General features: G+C 38.7%; 1 protein-coding gene across 2 annotated transcripts; it reads right to left on the bottom strand.

Annotated features, from left to right (window-relative positions):
• Nucleotides 1-13: 13 nt before the first annotated feature.
• LOC110736608 (E3 ubiquitin-protein ligase RGLG3-like) lies at nucleotides 14-5,547 on the bottom strand. Of its 2 annotated transcripts, none has more exons than XM_021916871.1 (12): nucleotides 5,527-5,547; nucleotides 4,379-4,461; nucleotides 3,721-3,805; nucleotides 3,490-3,630; nucleotides 3,271-3,384; nucleotides 2,025-2,122; nucleotides 1,847-1,926; nucleotides 1,663-1,768; nucleotides 790-920; nucleotides 573-711; nucleotides 435-491; nucleotides 14-340 (listed from the first exon to the last, which is right to left on the bottom strand). In XM_021916871.1, exons 2-12 carry the CDS (start codon nucleotides 4,451-4,453, stop codon nucleotides 257-259), a joined length of 1,110 nt encoding a protein of 369 aa, XP_021772563.1. In that variant the 5' UTR covers nucleotides 4,454-4,461; nucleotides 5,527-5,547; the 3' UTR covers nucleotides 14-256. The 2 variants fall into 2 exon arrangements, with proteins under 2 accessions (XP_021772563.1, XP_021772562.1); XM_021916870.1 differs by having other exon boundaries at nucleotides 33-340; nucleotides 5,394-5,530.
• Between the last annotated feature and the right edge of the window lie 15,852 nt (nucleotides 5,548-21,399).

The raw sequence follows: 21,399 nt of genomic DNA, 5'->3' as shown, positions 1-21,399 counted from the left end.
CTGTTCAGAGAGATTTAATTCAGAGCACCACATAGTATGATATACTCCGTATATCTTTGGGAATCAATATAAGCTGCATAAAGCTCACACAGTGTTACAAATATACAATGTCTGGTATTGACATACCAAGAATTTCGTTGATCACAACAAATAAAATAATTTCCAATTACTACAAATACTACAAATACAAACCATACTATGCTTCACATTATCATTGTGAATTGTGATGGATTCTGCTACATCATGATGAATATTTTCAACTGTACAGTCTCACGCGTGTAGTAATGGGCTGCCTACACAGTGGGCATGATGGAAGGGTTTCACCACAATCCTTGCATGTCTTGAAATAGTGATAAAATTAAGTCAATGATACTTCCAAGCAAGAAAAAGGGAAGGAAAAAAATGATATCAATGAGGCACAAGGAAAAGCATACCAAATGACCACATCCAAACGCCATGTTCCTCGGATTTGTCAAGCAAATTGGACAGCACTAAGAGAAAAAAATCAGGTCTGAAACTTTGCAAAAATCAACAAACATATACACCCTTATGAAGGTTTATGAGAACACTACCTGTTCCAAAGGAATATTAAAATCCACTGGTTCTGCAGAGGAAGAAGTGTGAGCAGCCTGTTTGACCGAATTATCATGATCTATCACTTCACGTGGAGGAGGAAGCGGCTTATTTCGAGGAACATCATTCACATGTTTACTGCAAACAAAATTTCAGATTCGGGGTATGTTTTTGTCAGTTGTTACCAAATTTAAGAAAACAAAATTCAAGTCATACCTCTTGTTAAATTCAAGCTGTTGGGTGGCTCTGTACTGAAATGGGATTTCCATTAATGCAGCAAGAGCAAAAGCTGCTTCTTTCTTTGACATATCCTTCTTCTCCGACATTATCTTAGTGAAATTCACAAACTACACAACAAAAAGTCAACAGTTCTTAGGGGAGGTTCTGGCAATCAATGAATTACAGTTTTTGTATTAATTTTTTTTAATCAATGAATTACAGTTTTTGTATTTATTTATTTATTTTTTTTAAAAAAAAGTTATCTCTAATGAATCAATAATGATCATCCTCCCCCAAAGCTTAATGCAAGGCAAAGAAGCTCCATCACATGATGCAACACGCCTAATTCCATCCCATTCTTTCTTCACAAGACTGAGGCAAGCACATACATCCTTTCCATCAAAACGAATAACAGGCAGGTAGCAACAAGAGAGTCAAATTATGAATAGTATACAAAAACCAAATATATAAATCAACCACTATTACAATACTAGATGTATTGTGCTTCTACAGTTAGGCATACTTAAATTATTATTGCTGGCCATATATCCACCATTGTTTTAATTGCTCATATCAAAGATATAAATCAAACAAGGCAAAGGACATCTGAGACAATCACAACACACAGACACACACACACCCAAGCTCCCAAAATAGGGACAGAGGAGAGTTTAAAAACCTGAAACAACCCATAGCCAGTTTGTCAAGGAAGCCTAAATTGGTCTTCAGTTCATCCGAGTAAGAGGTAGTATAAAAAGAACAAGGAAAAAAAACAAAAAAAAACAAAAAAAAAACAAAAAAAAGGAAAAAAGAAAAGAAAAGAAAAGAAAAAGAAAAAAAAGCCTGCATAGAAATGCAGAATTTGGATACCTGAAAATTGTCAAATGCCCGATGAGGAATATTGTCATCAAACTTTTGCATGGCATCCCAGGGTCCATCACCGACACCAACCAGAACAATGGAAAGTGGATAGTTGCTGATCATGATGCCAACAGAAGAGTTACAAGATAATAGTTATGGGTTTGGTGGTTGTGGGAAGATGTCACATTTTTACCTGGCAAGAACAATAGAATTGACTGTTGCTTGTTCTTGGGGACTAAGCTTTCCAGGTTGTAAATCAGGAGTGCTGGTTACCTATGTGCATGATGATAAATATTCACAAAAAAAAAATAAGTGATGGCAAATTTGTTCTCAAAGTTACTTATTCAAGGAATGATAAGTATTGTAAAGACCTGCCCATCTGCGATGATCACCAGGACATGATATTGCATATTGCTGCTTTGCACTATGTCAATTGCCGCATCTATGATAGGGGAAAATGAGGTAGGTCCTGCGAAGAAAATGAATTGGCATGAGAAATAAGCTCATAGTCTAAATATCATCCAGTACTTGCACGTTCCAAGAAGCCTAAGAAATAAAAGTTCAAGAGTAGACAGAGGTAAACTTCTGGAAATCACATGCAGTGGGAACTAACCGCTATACATATTCTAATATGTCAAAATGTGTGTCAAAATGCATATCAGTCCTAAGATAAGTCGCATAAGACGGTATACGAGTGAGACTGGTAGGGAACATGTTCTTTTCCTTGCTCTCTGTCCTACATATAGGCTACAGTACACCTTAAGACTAATCTGAAGTGAACTGAACTTCTTGGAATCTATAGGTCTAATCTAAATTCATATTACCCGTTCAAAAAAAAAATCTAAACTCATATTAAATTATTAGTTCCTTCTCTGAACATATCCAAACCAATTTTAGAGTGTGAATTGAGCTTACTAACCCTTAAGTAAGACCTAAAACTTATTCTTTAAAGGTGAATAATATCGCTCTACTTGACTCTGCTTAATAGCATTTATTTCATTCTCTCACTTGATATATAACCTCCTCCATTTTCACAACACGATATTAATTATTTAGTATAATATGTTAACAAGTCAAATGTGGTCTAGGCTGGCTATGTTAGAGATCTTTTACAGCTATGCTAGAGAAATATTTAAGACACCCTAAGAGTCTAAGACCCCTCTCTTCTCTTCCTACATCATAATTGGAGATCGTTTGGTGTAGGAGACCAACTCAAATAATTATTCTTAGAAAGATAAAACCTATGACTCCGCAAAATTTTCATACCCTACACTGCCATTCTCATTGAATTTTTCCTCATCCCACAAAAACTTAATTTAGAGGGGTTTTCTGGAGAGCATGGGACAGGAGGGAGGAAACACCACATATTTTTTATTGTTCAGCAGTCAGCTTGGCCAGAGGAAGAGGATGACAGTGGAAACTCCTTCAACTTCAACTTTAAACCAAAAATTATAATTCAAATTGGCTTTGCTGTAATGGATACAATTCTAGAAGGTTGATCAGACAAAGGGGCACAACGAGAACTTGGTCAGCAAGGAAATTATGTGTTTTATCTTCTAATAATTTTGCACAGATCTCATTAGGTAACAAAGGGAATAAATTAAGATTCTGACAAACCTGATAACCTGATGTACGGAACAATCTCTTTGTATCGTGCAAGCACCTCCTCAAAACCATTGCAAGGACGATGATCAGGATAGAAGCTAAAAACACTTCTGTCACGGGTTGTTGCTGAAAATACCAAGAATTTAGAGGAAAAGCAACAGTAAGCAATCAAACATATAAATATAATAAAAAGATAGAAGAACCAATATAGCAACTCTGATGAAAACCAACCGTCACCAAATCCAAAACAAGGTATCAAGTTGTCATCGTCAAAAGGAGATAACGTTCGGCCAATTACAGAAATAGCTTTCTCATAGGGATTTGGATCACGATCGACTGCGTGAAGGCTTCTTCGGTTGAATGAATATTTTCCTTGAGTCATTCAAGATTAATATCTCGTTTAGCAGTACATAACATTGAAATAGTAACTTTTTAAAGCATCCTGCTAAATAAGACAACTACCTGACCATTCGTTGCTCTTTGTGAAATCAATACCAAGTATCAAATTCGATGACTCGAGGCCAGCTTCTCTCAGAGCCGCTATGACCTGGAAATCAGACCATGACATCTCATTTCATTCAAGAAGCATATTATATAAGACATGTTAGAAAATCGAATTAGAAGAGGAACCGTAAGTTAATGCTACTAGCAACACTATGATTATACATCCTTCGTTTCTTTTTAGTTGACACGTTTTGACTTTGAGCACTATTCACATAAGTTACTTGACTTACTTTTGCGATTTATAATTAAGAAAAAAAGTCATGTGGGGTATTGTCATATTCTTCTCAACGTTTATTTCAAAATACCAAAGTTTTTATAATTTTTTGCATATTTATAGCTTTTGCGTATTTGAATTTATGTGTTGACAAAAGTGTTTAAGTGAATGTGTCAACTAAAATAAAATGGAGGAAGTACGTGATTTCATAATAGAAGGCATTCAACCTACAAAATATGGTGAACATGCTATGAAGGTAGGATTAAATTATGGCGAACATACTAGTGGCCAAGTCCTCTTAGAACTTAAAAGGTAGGATTAAATTACTTGGATATAATACCAGGGAAAAAAAAAAAAAGGGATGCCAAATATGAAGAATTATCAAAGAAAAACAATATAAACCTCATCGAGAGAGCTGAAGTTGTCAGCTATAAACGTAGGCAGTTGCTTGCCTTTCTGGCTGTGAGTGAAGGACATAGAAATTCCTGCATAAGAAGGGGATTAAATTGGAAAAATGTATCCTCACTATCTTAAATAACAGATACCTGATTTCCCATCAAGTAGGAGCTAATCTATGAATTCATGGCTACTGATCAATTAGAAAGATGAATTATTTCCCGGTGATCGCCGCCCAACCCCCAATTCTAGCCAAACCCATTTACCCAACAATATACCAATGGGAGCTTTCAAATAATAATAATAATAATAATAATAATAATAATAATAATAATAATAATAATAATAATAATAATAATAATAATAATAATAATAATAATAAAATTAATTTACCAATTGGTCCTAAAATTCACTTAATAAGTGTATAACCAATCTGAGCTTAAACATTATTATTTTTCCTTATACTAAAACAAACTGCCAGATTAAATTAAAAATCACTAATTTTTTTGGTAGCAAAAAATCACTAGTTTGTGTATCAAGTATTCAAGTCTATCAACGAACAAATTTCTTAACAGCAGTATAGTTTTTTAAATACAAAAATTGTAAAATTACTGGTACAAAGCAAAACCTATTTACCCCAACAAATTATCAATTGATGCTAAAATCCATTTAGAAAGTGTAAAAAAGAATCAATCTTAACTAAAAAGCTAGAATTTTTCACATGCCCATTAACAAATCACTGCTACAAACTAATTTAAGTGGGTAACATTCCATGATTTTTGAACTAAAACCAACAATTAATAGCAAAATTAGTAGAAAAAGTGCAATCGTCCATATAATTAATCAACCAACTACAGCAAAAATTGAATTGGGTACTCCAAAATAATAAATTTTCATATACCCAGAATATAATTGATTCATACAGCTAATGGGTTAAATCAACTACAATTTTTTTTGGGGTGAAACAAGAAAATATACAGTATCAATCAATAATTGCAGAAAGAAAATAGAATAACAGTACCTTGAAGTTAAACAAGATAATGAAGAAGAGAGAGTTGAGAACGCAAATAATTACATGAAGCAGCAGACTTTTCTAATTTACCACAATTTTATTTTTCATGGTATAGAATTAAAGATTAGTACAAGAATCATACCGTTGCATAGCGTACACGCCAATAAGCCACAAATTTAGTAACGTATCTAATTCCTTAAAGTATAAAAAAAAAAAAAAAAAAAAAAAAAAAAAAGAGAAAATAAAATATGGTAACACTGTTTTTTGTTGTGAAAGTATTTCAATTATAGATTATCCAAGGCCAAATATCTTTTGTTCATAAAAATATTACGAGTAGTTTTGATTATAGAATTTTCTAAGATCGAGAGGGAAGCTGGGATATTTTTTTCCTTCTATTTTATTTAATTTGACAGAAAATTTTTCCTTCTTTTTCTTCTTCATTTTTTCATATATATTATTATAAATTTTTTTAGAAATATAGAAAAATTTCTAAAGTCGGTCCAAATTGTTCTAACCCTAGCACAGTCGGTCTTATTTTTATGGATCTTAAACTTAGTTTTCCATGTCAAATTTCCATTCCAATCCAGTCTTGGGCTAGCGAACAACCTAAATGAGTGGCAAACAAAAACTTCATTCATTATGCATAGGGGTGTAAATGAGCCGATACGCTTGTGAACAAACTCGGTAATGCTAACGAATAACTTGTTGGTTGATTAAATGACCAAAGCTCGAACAACATCATGTTCAACTCGATAATGCTAACGAATAACTTGTTTAAGTTCATTTATAAGTTTGTTCATGCTCAATTATAACTTGGTCAAAGCTTGCTCTAACTTAAAAAATATCTATTATAAAAAATACTTTAGTATATTTATAATCTTTTACTCATGCATATTTGTAAAATTACAAATTATTTCATCCTATATATGCATGAAAACTCCGGATTTACCTTTTTCTATAGAAAGAATGAAAACTTCTTATATGAAAATTAAATGGATGAATTAAAACTTAAAAGAAATTTTAATGTAATGTTAAATTAGGGCTTGTTTATTTAAGTAAACTCGTTCAAGTTCGAGCTTAAACTCAAAATACAGACGAGCACATTTGTGAATTGAAAAAAAGCTTGAACAAGTTAAATCCTTAATGAGCCAAACTCGAACAAGAATTTTCAAAAGCTCGAGATAGCTCAAACACTAATATTTCTTACCAAACTTAGTCCAAACAGACTAGAATTCGACTCGACTCAGGTCGTGGCCAGCCTAATTATTATTTATGCATATTCTGATAATTCATACAAGGTCTGGTCCACACCCATAAACATTTACGCTTGACTTGTTTCTTTCAGAGGGACAAATTGATATAAGCACCCTGTGTTTGAGATCATAAAATTGTGATCTTCACGTGTTCCTGACTTTATTTGTTGCGTAAAAGGATTAGAAAACGACTTTTCTCACTAATTATTGATTCGACTAATTAATAACATCGCCATCTAAAATATGGACCAATCATTTCTATGTTAATGAACTGTGCAACTAATACTATTGAACTATTTTTAGGACATGAGCTTGTATGTCACGTGGGAGAGAGGCAACTTAATAGTTAAATAGGTTAATAGATACAATTCATACATATTAGTGGTGGCCTTTTCTGTGCATTTTAGATATTAGACAACTAGGGCCCTAGGTTCAATTTCAATTATAAAATGGATGTAAAATTCATTTTATCAATGTACATATATATATATTTGATGATATTATATGATGTATTACTTATATTATATTAATTATATATTTATTTTTAACTGCAACGTAAAAGTATATAAAAATACAAAAGACTTATTTATTCAAAGATGTTAGAATAATGGTTTTCTCTGATCATTAGATCGTCAGTTTATCATAATGATTACATATATCTATGTCGAGTGTGCATAATTGTATACTCCATATTCAATAAATAGAATTTATTTGTTTTAGGTAAAAGAAATGTTTTATTCATTGAATAAATAGAACATTTTATTAGGTGTAGGGTGAAAATTTATGTAGTATTAAAAGTAATAGAATGGTTTTCTCCGACCTCTTTATATTGACTCCTCTTTGTTAGACATATTATTATATTAAACCAGAAAACTTCTCACTTCATAATTTTCTTTCATTTAAGGGGTATATATATATATATATATATATATATATATATATATATATATATATATATATATATATATATATAGTAATTTAAGGATATTTAGATGAAATGAAATTTCAAAAGGTGTACATGTAGATTCGTACTTAGGGCTTATTTAATTCACCTTATTTTTACATATATGATCTGATCTAAAGTTATCTGGTCTAATCTGATGTGATCCAATATGATACAACTAACTGTCTAATTTGACCAAATTTTATAATATATATATATATATATATATATATATATATATATATATATATATATATATGAGTTGTATCAAGTTGGATCTTGTTAGATTCGAAATAATGTGTATTATATTAATATATAATTTTAATAACTTTTTTATTTACGAAATTAATGATATTTAGCGATAAAAAAACCACATATAAAACAATAAAGTATGTCAGCACTTATTTTTCTGATTTGATCTGAACTTTTTTTTTTAATCTGATCTGGACTTATTTTTTATAATATGATTTGATATAAGTAAAATAAAGTGATCTAAACATGGCCCTTATAATGAAAAGAGGGAAGAAAATATATACTCCATAATTTAGTGAGGAGAATAGATTTTAGTTAAGGTTTTTTTTTTTGGGTACGGTGTCCCTATGACCCATCACCTTTAAAATTTAAAATGACATTATAACAAAAGCTAGACTTAGGATATGTTAGCTATTTCGGGGTTTTTGTCCCTAAGGAGAGTTACGTCACCAAGACTGGATTCCGGGCGCCTGTACCTACAAAACAACAGAGACTCCGGTTGGGTGGAGTTCCGCCTCCGACGATCAAGTTAGAACGTGTACGGAGAAAGTGAAATGGTGTAGAAATTAAAGTGAGATCTTCTCGGATTCCGAGATCAGGGGATTTCTCGGATGTGAGAGAATTGTTTATTGTAATTAATGAACATATGTCCCCAAAGTGGGGTGAGTCTCTCTATTTATAGGGTCATTGGTAAGGGTGCCCCTATCTAGGTCATTCTGACCTAGATTTGGGGGCTGCGCCGTTTTACGGCTTTTCTTGAGAATTGGGCCTTAAAGGCCGTCTTTTTCCCACTGATTGGGAGTGCCACGTGTCAGCTAAGGAGAGATTCATTTTTGAACCTCTCCTAAGGTGACACGTGTCGCCCTCTTATTGGGCCACGTGGCAGGGGTATTTTTACCCAAAACAATTGCCCCTGACAGGTGTGACGTGGCATGCGGGGCGCCTGTGACACTTGTCACTTAGGCATTGGTGAACAGTTTTAACTGTTCACCTTCTTGGGGAAATTACAGGAATGCCCCTGAATTTACCCCTTTCTAAATAGGGTTTTACCCTCCCTCGTTTATGACATTTTCAAAAAGTCTAGAGAGAGAGTCAAACGTTCTAGAGAGAAAATATCTAACAACCGCCTGTGTACTTTCCAGACAATTGTCTCCTTTCTTGTCCAACTGGTTACATCCGGTCAACCGTCTGTGCATCTCACAAACAGCTGCTTGACTTCTTCCCGCCTGTCTCAGCCGATCAGCGCTTGACACCACTTTCAGAAACAAATCTTTGAGGTACCGTCTCTCCCCTTCTCAGCTCTTTCATACTTTTTCCGTTTGTGTACATATCATTCAATAAATGGATTCACCATCAGCATACACGGCACAACCTAGGTTAGTAGTCAGCCGGTCCCCTGGTACGGCTGAGTCTAGGACTGGGGGTGCCGTCTCTGGGTGTTTGGATCACCCTTGTTCATCTCCAAATCCGACCGTCTCCGTGTCTGTGCAGGACACTATGGCTCGGACGAGGTGGACGACACTTGATCCAGACTATAGGGAAGAAGGCACAGAAGGTGTGCCACAAGCAGCACTCCTAGTGATAGGATCCTTGAATCATATGAGGGAGACATTGAAGAAGCCATCTCCTGTATCTGGTTTTGAGGAAGATGATGAAGCTGTCTTTGAGAGAGATGGGGGAGAGACCGCCTCTGGGTCCAGCTCTGGGGTGAGCAAAAGTGGCTCACTATCGCCGGTTGAGGATAGTGAGGCAGAAGAGAGAAAAAAGTGGAGTAATGAGGGGGGTCCGTTCCGAATCCGTGTGTCTTCCAGAGACAGGGCAATCATAGAAAAAGGCCTGGCGGACTTCAAATTAAAACGTCCTCTTGGCGAGGGCTATGACATCCGGGTGCCGCCTCCAATGGGTACCATTGCTTGGAAGGATGACCTGCCGAATGCCAATAATTACTTCGGCTGCTATGAGGCGGCCTTCCTAGCCGGTCTCCGCTTCCCCTCCACGATGCAATAAAGGCTATCCTAAGAGGATATATATGGCCTGGGTGTGTGGCAGTTAACCCCAAATTCTTGGGTTAACATTCTGTGCTACATTGCCGCCTATGAGATGTAGGGCCTCTATCCCAGCTGGGAGGCTTTTGCCCATATGCACTATCTTAGCCGTAGCCCAGGCGGCTGGCGGGCGTGGTACACCTTGACCACCTACCCCAACTATTTGATGACCTCAGACAAACCATCTAAGTGGTCTGACTAGAAGAACAGGTTTTACCTGGTTTCTGCCCCCAAACGGCGAGATAACTTTGAGTATCGCTGTTACAATAAAAAGACTGACCTATTGGGTCAGAAGTGTACTTTCCCAAAGGTTCCAGATGAGGATTATGAGAAAATAATAGAGCCGGGTTTCTTTGAACTTACAACCACCCCCTCTCATCCAGCAAGTTAATAAGTGTGCCCAAGAACTGGGTGCCCAAACATAAGTGGCTGAGAGACGAAGCGTTCTTGTCCACCTGCGGTCTGAGCACTATGTTCGATAGACGTACGTAGAGCATGCATTCGACAATTTTATGCCGTCTCTACTGTTTCTAACTTGTGAATTCTTGTCTGCTTGATGATCTAACAAACGGTTCTTTTTGCAGAAACCGACAAAAGCATGCTTTATCAAGGTAAGACGCCTGCCCGCTCTGCAGCTCAAATCCGTAAGGAGAATGCAGAGAAGAAGAAAGGCCAACTGGCGACTAAGGGCCAGGTATAAACCGCCTGCCCCAGCTTCTTCCCATTTCATGTTTATTTATACAGACGACTAAAATCCGACTGTATGCTTAATGTCTGATTTGTTTTTTCCAGATGGAGACAAGGGGGCTCCCAGATCCTTTACCAATCTAACGAAAACCGGATGACGAGGTCACCAGCTCGGCCAAGACCCGAAAGGTGTCTTCTGCTTAGATGGCTCCTGAGTTTCCGCTTGGGAAAGGCCGTCTGACTATCGGCGGGAAGAGTATCAGGAACGCTGGTCTGGGGATAGACCTCTCAAATAAGCCGAGTGCCCTTGAGGTGCCAAAGGGTGGCGAGCCACCCAAAGCTGCAAGCGGTTCTGCAGCGGCTGTAGGCGATCTAAGCCTTAAGCCTCATCCCCAAGGTACGGATGACCCCTTCAACTCCCCCTTTGAGCTTGGTTAGCCTATGCGGGTCAAGTCTCGTTCTCAGCTACAGTCGGAGGGTTCCTCAGGCAGCTGGCAGTCTGTTGGTGGCGCCTATGTAGCTTTCTCACCAAATCTACCTTTTGCTGCATATCAATCCCCCCAGTGGCCGAATGTGCAACAGTTCTCCAAGACCATGCTGAGGTCTATACCCAAGGAGGACAAGGAGGCCATCCTTGGGATTCAGTCATTCAATGTTGAACGCATCCTTTCCCTGTTGTTTGAGGTATAATAACTATTCACATTCCTTTAGAGTAAAATGCCAATTGTTTTTCTAAAACACCGTTCGCATGTATACAGGCGATGCTGAGAGTTGATGGGCTGAAGAAGTCGTATGCTCGGAAGCAGGAAGAGGTAAGGCGAGCTAATAAACGGGCGAGTCAGTCCGCTCACATTGCTCAATATCATAATACAATAACTGAACTTGAGACTAAAGATGAGCTAATGACGCAGGCGGAATTCATCAGGAGGCTAATGGCTGCTCTTGCTAAGGCTAACCTGAAGGCCACCAATCTTAAGGTGGCGCTCAAGAACGCCCAGGCGGACCTCAAAACTCTGGAGGGCACCGACAAGGAGAACAATACTCTCCGAGCAGACGTCAACCGTCTGAAGGGTGAGATGGCTGCCTCCCAGGGCAACTTCAGAGTAACTCTGGAGGCTGAGCAGAGCCGTCTCATTGAGGAGAATGAACAACACTGCGAGGACCGGATGAGGATGGCATGGGACCTTGTGCATTAGGATGTTGATTATGGCATCTAGGCCTTGGCCTACCAGTACACAAATCTTGTTCTTTCTGCATTTGCTGAAGGGAAACCGAAGCCGGATGGAACCGTTTAAGGAGTGGGCAAACAGGGAGGCCTCAGACGGTGAAGAGCCAGCTCAAGCTGCAGGGGAGAGAGAGGAGAAAGAGCAACAGGAAGATGATGCACAGGTGAACTCTGCTCTACCTCTACCTAGGAAGGATGCGCCGGTGGCCCCGCTTCAGCAAAATTAGCTTTTCTTATTTCTATTCGGCCTTTGGCCGTCTGCATTTCGGGCTTGTGTGCCGAGTATCTGTTGTACGTATTTGTTAACAATCTCTTTCAATTTCTCGGACATAGATCCGGTTTAACAATGACTCTTCCGGCCTTTTGGTTGGGCTTTATTTATGAATTGACCGACTGAGTCGGTTTTGTGAAATTTTTTAATTCTTGCAATTTTTGATTTGTTGATTTGCTATATATATGTATGCTTGAATTTTGCCTAACTTGTTAATTGCATGCGGCAACTAAAAAACCGTCTGCCTCTTTTGCCCCAGGGCGGCTGTGTGATTGGTTTCAAAAATTTGATTGATTGACTTGGGGACTTTTGATACCTTTAGGAGTATGATGAATTCCTAGGCCAATTAATCAAAACCGTGATTGCCCCAAACCAAGTACACAGCCGTCCAAGATTCAGGTGGTTTAAGCCTGGAACCCAGGCGGTCTTCGGAGATTGCTTAGTCTATTGGACTAGGATCGTTTTAACCGTCTCAGGTATTTGTCAGCCATTCATATACTCAGGCGCCCTTCTGCCCCATTGGGAGGACTATAAGCATATGATTCTTAATGCAATCTAAGTTGGATTAACGGTGGGTTACCGGCTGAGTCTGCGGCCACGCGGTTTTAATATACCGTCTAGGTTTCCTATAGATTGCTTATGTGAAATGGCTATGAATGCGCCTCATTGGGCTAATTAATCTTTACCATTTGCAATAAGTTTATATAGTAATGTACCACCGGGATTGGAGATGCTCTCTACGATGAATTCACCCGGATGGGCGTCGCCGGATGTCTACTCATGTTGGAGCAGACGATGGTTTTTAATAAGACCGTCTGCACATTGCAAAGACGATATTCCCATTGGGAGATGTATATAGTTAAAGGAACAAATAAACAGAGTTGAAAATAAAAAGTAACTTTTTCATTGATGGGCTTTTTATTTACAAAAAATTTACAAGTCTTAGAAGTAGTACTTTTTTAGGTTATCTACATTCCAAGTTCTAGCCAGCTGTCTGCCGTCTGGAGTTTCCAGGCGATAGGTGTCGCCTCTCACTTCTTCATAGATCCGGTAGGGGCCTTCCCAATTGGGAGTCGACTTTCCTTGTTCATTGGCCCTACCGGTTGCCTCCACTTTTTGTAACACAAAGTCCCCTACTTTTAAGGGTCGCTTGTGTACTCTTTTGTTGTAGACTCTTGTCATTCTCAGACGGTAAATCTCATGACGCAAGGCGGCATTGCCCCTGCGTTCCGGGAGTGAGTCCAATGCTAGCCGCATGGCCTCCCAGTTTGCCTCTTCGTCATACAGCATGACTCGAAGAGTCGGCTCATAGTGTTCAATGGGCAAGACGGCTTCTGCGCCGTATGCCATGAGAAATGGGGTTTCACCGGTTGCCCCTTTTGCTGTTGTTCTAATGACCCAAAGGACATGAGGTAACTCGTCCGCCCATAGACCGCCTGCTCTTTCAATTTTCTTTTTAATGTCGTCTGAGATTAGCTTGTTGAAGGCTTCAACTTGGCTATTTTCTTGGGGACGGCCGACTGACGATTAACAGTAGGAGATCCCCTTGGTCCCCCAACCAATTTTTTAGGATAGGCGTCTCAAATTGAGGGCCATTGTCAAAGACCATAGACATAGGTACCCCTAACCGGGTGATGATATGACATCCTTGGTCTTAATGTCTTTGACCGCCTCTGCCTCTACCCACTTGGTAAAGTAGTCAACAGCGACTAGAATATACCGCCATTCGCCTGGCGCAGGTGTATACGGACCCAGAATGTCCATGCCCCATTTGAAGAATGGTACTGGGCCGTGAATGGTCGTCAGATCAGTGGTCGGATGGTGTATAAGTTTGCCGAATCTTTGACACTTATCACACTTCTTCACCATTTCCATGGCGTTTGCTTCAAGAGTGGGCCAGAAGTAGCCTTGCTGCCTGACCCTTCTTGCTAGAGACCTGCCGCCTATATGGGAGGCACAAAAGCCCGAGTGCAGATCCTCCAGAATCTCTTGCCCCCTTTCTAGGGTGATGCATTTAAAAAGAGGTTATAGAAAACCTTTCTTGAAAAGCTCTCCATTATGAATTTCAAAGTTGGCCGCACGTTTTTTCATTGCACCCATTTTTGGATATGTATCCGGCAAAGTGCCGTCTAGCAGATAGGCTCGGATGCCATCCATCTAGGTTGAACTCCGGTCTAGTATTCCAATAGGATCTTCAATACTTTGCTTTCCCATTACTTCCAAAAGACCGACCGAGGTGTATTACAGGAGGCGGATGATGCCAGCTTAGAGAGAGCATCCGCCTGATTGTTCTCTGACCTGGGCACCTAACTTAGATGAAATTCATCAAGTGTCCCAACCTCTTCTTTGACCGCCTGCAAATATTTGATCATGGTCGAATGGGTGGCCTCATATTCACCATGGTACTGGATAACGACCAATTGTGAATCAGAGCAGGCGTCAATTTTTCTTGCCCCTGCCGCCTTGAACATGCGGATACCGGCTAGCAGGGCTTCATATTCCGCCTCGTTATTTGAGGCTTATAACTTGAACCGTAGTGTATATTTACACTTGTCACATACACTTTCCAAACCTGGTCAAGATTCTCCAACTCAGGCGGCCTTGTCATTTCGACAATGAAGTCAGCAAACGCCTGACCCTTCACTCACTAGTAGAAAAAATGAAATAGGCACCGCACTTTTCGCACTGGTTCTTGAAAATCGGTGGTAAAAGGAATGGGCAGGATTGGGAAAAAGACTTTTCGCACCGGTTCAAACCGGTGCGAATTAAAAAAGTGGAAAAAAAAGGGAGAAAGGGATTTCGCACCGGTTCAGACCAAACCGGTGCGAAATAGTGTTTTAACATCGGTTCAAACCGGTGCGAAATTTTAACAAAAAACTGGGCTAAGTACGTATATCTTCTTCTTTCTTTCTTTCCCCCTACTTTTCCATCTTCTTTTTTCCCTCGTTTTCGCCTTCTCTTCCACCACCTCGGAATTTTCACCTTCTCCATTGAGCTTCTCACTCCATTGAATCAGTCGCACCTCCTTCTCTCTCCATATCTCTCCTCCATTGAACTCGTACTCTTTATTCTCCATTCAAGCGGATTCTGAGCTTTCTCACCTCCATTGAATTGAAGCAGCTTCGAGGTAAGATTTTTTCTGTGGTCTTCTTAATCTATCGAATTCCTTTGCAATCTAGGGTTTGTCGTTGATTTGCTTTTCAATTTAGTAATTTTAGGGTTGTGGTAATATAGGGTTTGTCATTGAAGCGCGCACGGCTCCACCTCCACCACAATGGCCTCCTTGTCACGGCGGCACAGCCTCGAACAGTGGACCTGATGTCTGATATGGTGAGCTTGCCTTTCCGGTTTCCTTTACTTGTTGTGCATTGAGTTATGCTTGAGTTGTTATATGTCTTTAAACTTTGTTGAACATTAAAAATAGTTTGTTTATTTCTAATAGATGTGATTTCTAGCTTATAATTTGATATGTACTCTGTTTCTTTGTTCTATAAATATGTTGTAGACATTTGTTGCTAACTTGCTACTATTGGAATATGTACTCAGTTTCATGTGTATTAATAGTAGGTTATAGGCTAGTAGCTAATAGGCGTACAACTCAGTTGAGTTGTCTTAGGAGAGCAACATATCTGAATTCATGAATCCATTCTTTGGTTATTTGGAGACATAGATTGGCTACAACATTTGATATTTGTTGATTTAAGCAGACTATATAAGTTTATGATGTTGATAAAAGACCTCTTACTTGTCGGGATAGATATTACATTCACTGCTGTGCTTGGCGGCAATTGGTGGAGGTAGCAGCATGCTTATGAAATTGGGCATTTAGCATTGACTCAAATTGGAACCCGAACTCACTTTACATGAAACCCGAACCCCTACACACAAAATCGAGAAAGGAACTGAGACAAATAAAATAAAATAAATAATAAAATGAAACTAGACATGATAGATTGATACTTTTGATAGTTTATAGTTTCCAATTGACAAAAAATCTCTAGACTTTTTTTTTTTTTTTGGAAACTTCCTTTGATCCTTGACCTTCTTACAGTGATATATCTACTTTGCTCGCCCGTTCATTTTTCATGGGTTTCTCTGTAATGATTCTTGCTCTGCTGGCTCGCCTCGGAGTTTTGATTCAGCAGGTAAGACTGTTGTACTTTTAATAATTTTCAATATTTCTACTGAAGCTTGTCTTAATGTGTTGTAATTAGCAACTAATGATTTGCTTAAACATAAAAAAAGTTTTTTATAGTCGATTACTGGATTTTATGGTTTTGTAAAATTTCTAAGAGAGCAGAAGGTTGTGTGACTTGTAACCAGATGTCTTTCAACCTTTTGCTTCCTGATAGAAAACTTCAAATTTCATGTATTTTTCTTGTTTTTCAATGATATAAGGAAAACATGGTTTTGTGGACCTTCTGACCTTGGCAAAAGAAAATATCGATTACTTAATAGTTGAACTTGTGAGGCAAAAGAAAATCTGGATTACTTAACAGTTGAGCTTGTGAGGCAAAAGAAAATCTGGATTACTTAATAGTTGAGCTTGTGAGGCAAAAGATTGAAATTATATGTCCTTATATATGAAGTATATTGTTTTTGTTAATATATGTGGAATTTGCAGATATTTTGATCATCTCACCAGGAGCAGTCGGATGCTAGTATGAACATTAAGTTTAAGAATCTACTTGAGAAACCTGCAACTATTTAGGGGTAAGGTTGAGTATATCTTAACCCCCTCTATGCTAACTACACCAGCTGTGAGATTTACAGAGTTGTGTGTCATCGTCATCAATGTAATGCTATAAACTCTTGTGCTACTCCCCCTTACAAAAAGTGTTGTAGATGATATAGGTTCTGTTCACTGATTTATATGGATTACCTATTGTTTTAGTATTATTTGTTACCCTGCTAAATTACAAGTTCCTAGGTTGGGGATGCACTTGTATTGTCGTGTGAACATTAGGTGTGTAAAGTCTCTCAAAGGGAACAAATGACACTTTGTTTCCAGGCAAGTACTTCACTGTGGGTCTATTGCATGCACAACTAGTTCAGGCTCCACTTTGCTAGCTAACTTGTGCTTGCTTGTGGGGACTTCTTAGTGTCTTGGCTATTGGCTGGTTGATCAAATGATAATTCAGATTCGTGGGGACTTCAAATGATAATCTAGTGCAGCTTAAATTATGTTATTCAGAGTAGTGGTGATTGTCGTTTATTATTCCATTAATATTCTATTATCATGCATGCAGAGCACTACAGGAGCACTTACGTGAGATTGATTCTCCGTGTCAAGTTGGGTGGTTATGCCCCGAGCAGACCTCCACTTTCTTAGGCAACTACCCTGACGTGTTGTACTATGTTGAACGGAGTATCAAGGAATCAGTGCGTGCGGGAGACAAGTTCATATTCGCCCCATTTTATGAGGAGTACGTCTAATCATGTCAAATTCATTTGTTTTCCCTGATTATATGTTGTACATGGCTAATTATAGTTTGTCTATTGTGAATTTATGTAGCTTGCATTGGACCCTGCTGGTGATTTGTGTTTCCAGTAACACAATCTTCCTTTTTGATTCAGCTCGATTGCCTCGTCCAATAAAGCTCCTCGTGAAGTCCATACTACAAAAGTAAATAAAGCTACCTAGTGTTGATTATCATTACCTAACTCATTTATTAGTCATACTAATCAAGTTTGAACTTACTTTTCTATAATGTTATAAAGAAGATAAATTGTCGAGCTCCTCAAGGTCCCACATGGAAAACACCGATGGTAATGCTACATGATATTGTGGTTTCGTAATAAACAATGCGTTAGATGTTGCTAATTTGCTATGCATGTTTGATTCATGTACTTTTTTCCTATGCTAGTGCGCAAAACAAGATAACAGAGTTGATTGTGGCCTATACGTGATGAGATTCATGTTTGATATAGTGAGTTGTTGTACAAACACACTACAGCTTGATGAGGTATGCCATTGACTTAATTAATTTGCTCTTTTCATGTGATTTGACAAGAAATGTAGGAAATAGGCATCCTACTAGTCATGTAGGCCTTATTTGGGTCATTTTGGATCAAAATGCGTCCTAAAACACTTGAATTGCTCTTTTCATGTTATTTCAAGCCTTAGCCGCCTATAACTAAGTAATAATGACATGTTATGAGAAAGAATGAGTTGATTTGACAAGAAATGTAGAAATAGGTATCTTAGTAGTCATATAGGCCTTATTTGGGCATTTTGGATCAAAATGCATCCTAAAACAATTGAGTTGCTCTTTTCATGTGATTTCAAGCCTTAGTCGCCTAATACTAAGTAATAACGACATGTTATGATAAAGAATGAGTTGATTTGACAAGAAATGTAGAAAATAGGTGAAGTAGTAGTCATATAGGCCTAATTTGGGCCATTTTGGATCAAAATGCGTCCTAAAATACTTGAATTGCTCTTATCATGTGATTTCAAACCTTAGCCACCTATAACTAAGTAATAATGACATGTTATGAGTAAGAATGAGTTGTTTTGACAAGAAATGTAGGAAATAGACATCCTAGTAATCATACAGGCCTTATTTGGGCCATTTTGGATCAAAATGCGTCCTTAAACACTTGAATTGCTCTTTTCATGTGATTTCAAGCCTTAGCCGCCTATAACTAAGTAATATTGACATGTAATGAGAAAAAATGAGTTGATTTGATAAGAAATGTAGAAAATAGGCATCCTAGTAGTCATATAGGCCTAAGTAATAAATTTTTCTCCTAACTGAACTTGTAAATGTATTTTTACATGCATAACCTAAGTAATTAATTCTAACATACTTTTTGTTCATTCCAAGTTTTGCAAGGTACAAAAGGGAGGTCCGCTGACGAGCAAGGAACTTAATTAAGTTCGAGACATGTTGGCTTCTTTCATCACATTTAATTTGTAAATGTCATTTCTATTTGAACTTGTTAACTACATTATTGATTAGTATTGTTTATTTGTAAATATGACACCTTTTTTTTTAGGAATTGTAAATATGACACTTCATGGTATTGCATTTGGGATTATTAATTAATATCTATGTATTGTTGTTATTATTTCAATTTAGAAATTATTATTATTAGTAGTATTATTTATAATATAATAATAATAATAATAATAATTATTATTATTATAATATATAATAATGGTAGAATTAATGCAGGATGTACAGGTTTTCATTATTATTATTAGTACTAAATTAATATTATTATTTATTGCTAAAAAAAATGCAGTTATTGGCACCGGTTCATAGCTAAAACCGGTGCGACAAGTATATATCAAAAAAAAGGCGCGCCATGACTTTTAGCACCGGTTTACAGCAAGAACCGGTGCGAAAAGTATTTTTTTTTAATTTTTTTTGGGATTTTTCGCACCGGTTCACGGCAAGAACCGGTGCGAAAAGTCTTGGGTTTTGGCATCCCTCAAATCAGAACCGGTTCAAAACTGGTGCTAAATGGGGGTTTTGAACTGGTGCTGATTATCAATTTTCGCCTAGTGACTGCCTTCCTTGGTTCGAAAGAGATTTCAAGACTTTGCATTTCAATAGCCCATTTGAGCATCCTACCGGATGACTCCAAAGTTTGTCATTGGCCGCTTGAGGGATTGGTCTGTGTAGACCATAACCGGATGTGCCAAGAAGTAAGGCTTCAACTTCTTGACTGCCATGAACAGAGCTAAGCTAAATTTTTCAACCATTGGGTACCGTAGTTCAACATTTCGAAGAACAAGACTAATGAAATAGACCGGGAGCTGGACGCCGTCTCTTTCAGCAAGGAGAACAACACTGAGAGCATGGTTTGAGACGGCTAAGTACATGTAAAGCGCCTCCTTTGGCAGAGGGCTAACAAGCCTCGACAAAGAGTGTAAATGTTCTTTCTCGGAGGTCAGCAAGGTGATCCGTCTGTAGCTTGGATTTGACTATCATGTCATCAATGTACGCCTCTACATTCCTCCCAATTTGATTAATGAATCCTTCGTTGGGAAGTAGCAGACGCATTTTTCAAGCCAAACGACATCACAGTATAGCAGAATAACCCCTAATCAGTGACGAATGCTGTCTTCTCTTGATCTTTTTTCCACAAGGGTATCTGGTGAAAGCCTGAATAGGCGTCCATAAAGCTCATCAAAGCATGTCCGGCTGTAGAGTCGACCAGACTGTCGATCTTTGGAAGTGGATAACTATCCTTCGGACATGCCTTGTTCAAGTCAGTGTAATCAACACACATGCGCCAGGTACCATTCGGCTTCTTTACAAGCACAACATTCGCAACCCAATCTGGGAAGTGACATTGCCGAATGAACCCGGAATCTAACAGCTTTTTCACTTCGGCAGGTTGCCGCCTGAATTCTTTCCTCGTCGTGGTTTCTTTTCTTTTGCCTAACCGGCTTCTTTTTGGGATCCACGGCGAGCTTGTGGACAGCTAGATCTGAGATGATGCCTGACATCTCTTCTACTTCAAAGGCAAAGATGTCTTTGAATTCCTTCAACAAATTGTGCAAGTCTGCGCCCAGCTTGGCAAAAGCAGTCGCCCCACCCTTAACAATACGCTCTGGACGGTTGTGGTCCAGAGAAATATCAACAAGTTCACCAGCCGGCCGGGGATGGAGTTCATCTGACCGTTCCCTGGTCAGTGATTGCTATTGCTTCTCTTTTTCCACAGCCACCAACTGGTCGGCCTTTTGCTTCTTGTCGGCTGCTCTTGGAACAGGCTCGGCTTCCTTGACATCGTTAAGGTTTATTGGCTCCTCACCCGGCCGGATGCGGCCACTGTGGGCTTGACGTCTGAGAGGTAGCACTCTCTTGCCGTCTTCTGGTCCCCGTTCAGGGAGCCAACAAACCCATCATCCTTCTCAAATTTCAACAGTATGAGAGATGGAATAATGACATCCTTGGATTCGTTCAGAGTCGGACGGTCCAATATCATATTATAGGCGGGAAGCTCCTCTACGACCAAGAAACGTACTACCATGTGGCGTCCCTCTCCTTTCTCCCCCAGCTGGATGGGTAGGTCAATCCGTCTGACTCGGTGCACAACCCCACCCCCGAAGCCAACCAAGGGGTGAGACACCTTGTGCATATTGTCGGGCTTGAACTTCATCTTTGCCAAGCACTTGTAGTTGATGATGTCAAACGAGCTTCCGGTGTCAATGAGGATCCGACCGACCTTCTGGTTGGCCACTTTGCACTCAATGACAATAGGGTCATCATGCGGTCGACGGACTGCCCTTGTCCTTTTCAGTGATGATGACCTCAAGGAAGGTGTTAGTAAACGCCTGACCCTCATCAACTGAACTGACATCTAGCCGTCTAACATGGTCCT

Source organism: Chenopodium quinoa, unplaced genomic scaffold (genome assembly GCF_001683475.1).
Source record: "Chenopodium quinoa cultivar QQ74 unplaced genomic scaffold, ASM168347v1, whole genome shotgun sequence".
Lineage (NCBI taxonomy): Eukaryota > Viridiplantae > Streptophyta > Magnoliopsida > Caryophyllales > Amaranthaceae > Chenopodium > Chenopodium quinoa.
The sequence above is the reverse complement of the archived record's forward strand: the minus strand, read 5'-3'. Positions and strand labels throughout refer to the sequence as shown.

What these genes read in the sequence shown, in the direction of transcription:
- LOC110736608 (XM_021916871.1), bottom strand. Translation starts at nt 4,453, where the DNA reads ATGTCCTTCACTCACAGCCAGAAAGGCAAGCAACTGCCTACGTTTATA. An exon ending in TGATCATCGCAGATGGGCAG is followed by an intron (nt 1,927 to 2,024) that starts GTCTTTACAATA and finishes TCATGCACATAG; the next exon opens with GTAACCAGCACTCCTGATTT. An exon ending in AATTCTATTGTTCTTGCCAG is followed by an intron (nt 1,769 to 1,846) that starts GTAAAAATGTGA and finishes CATCATGATCAG; the next exon opens with CAACTATCCACTTTCCATTG.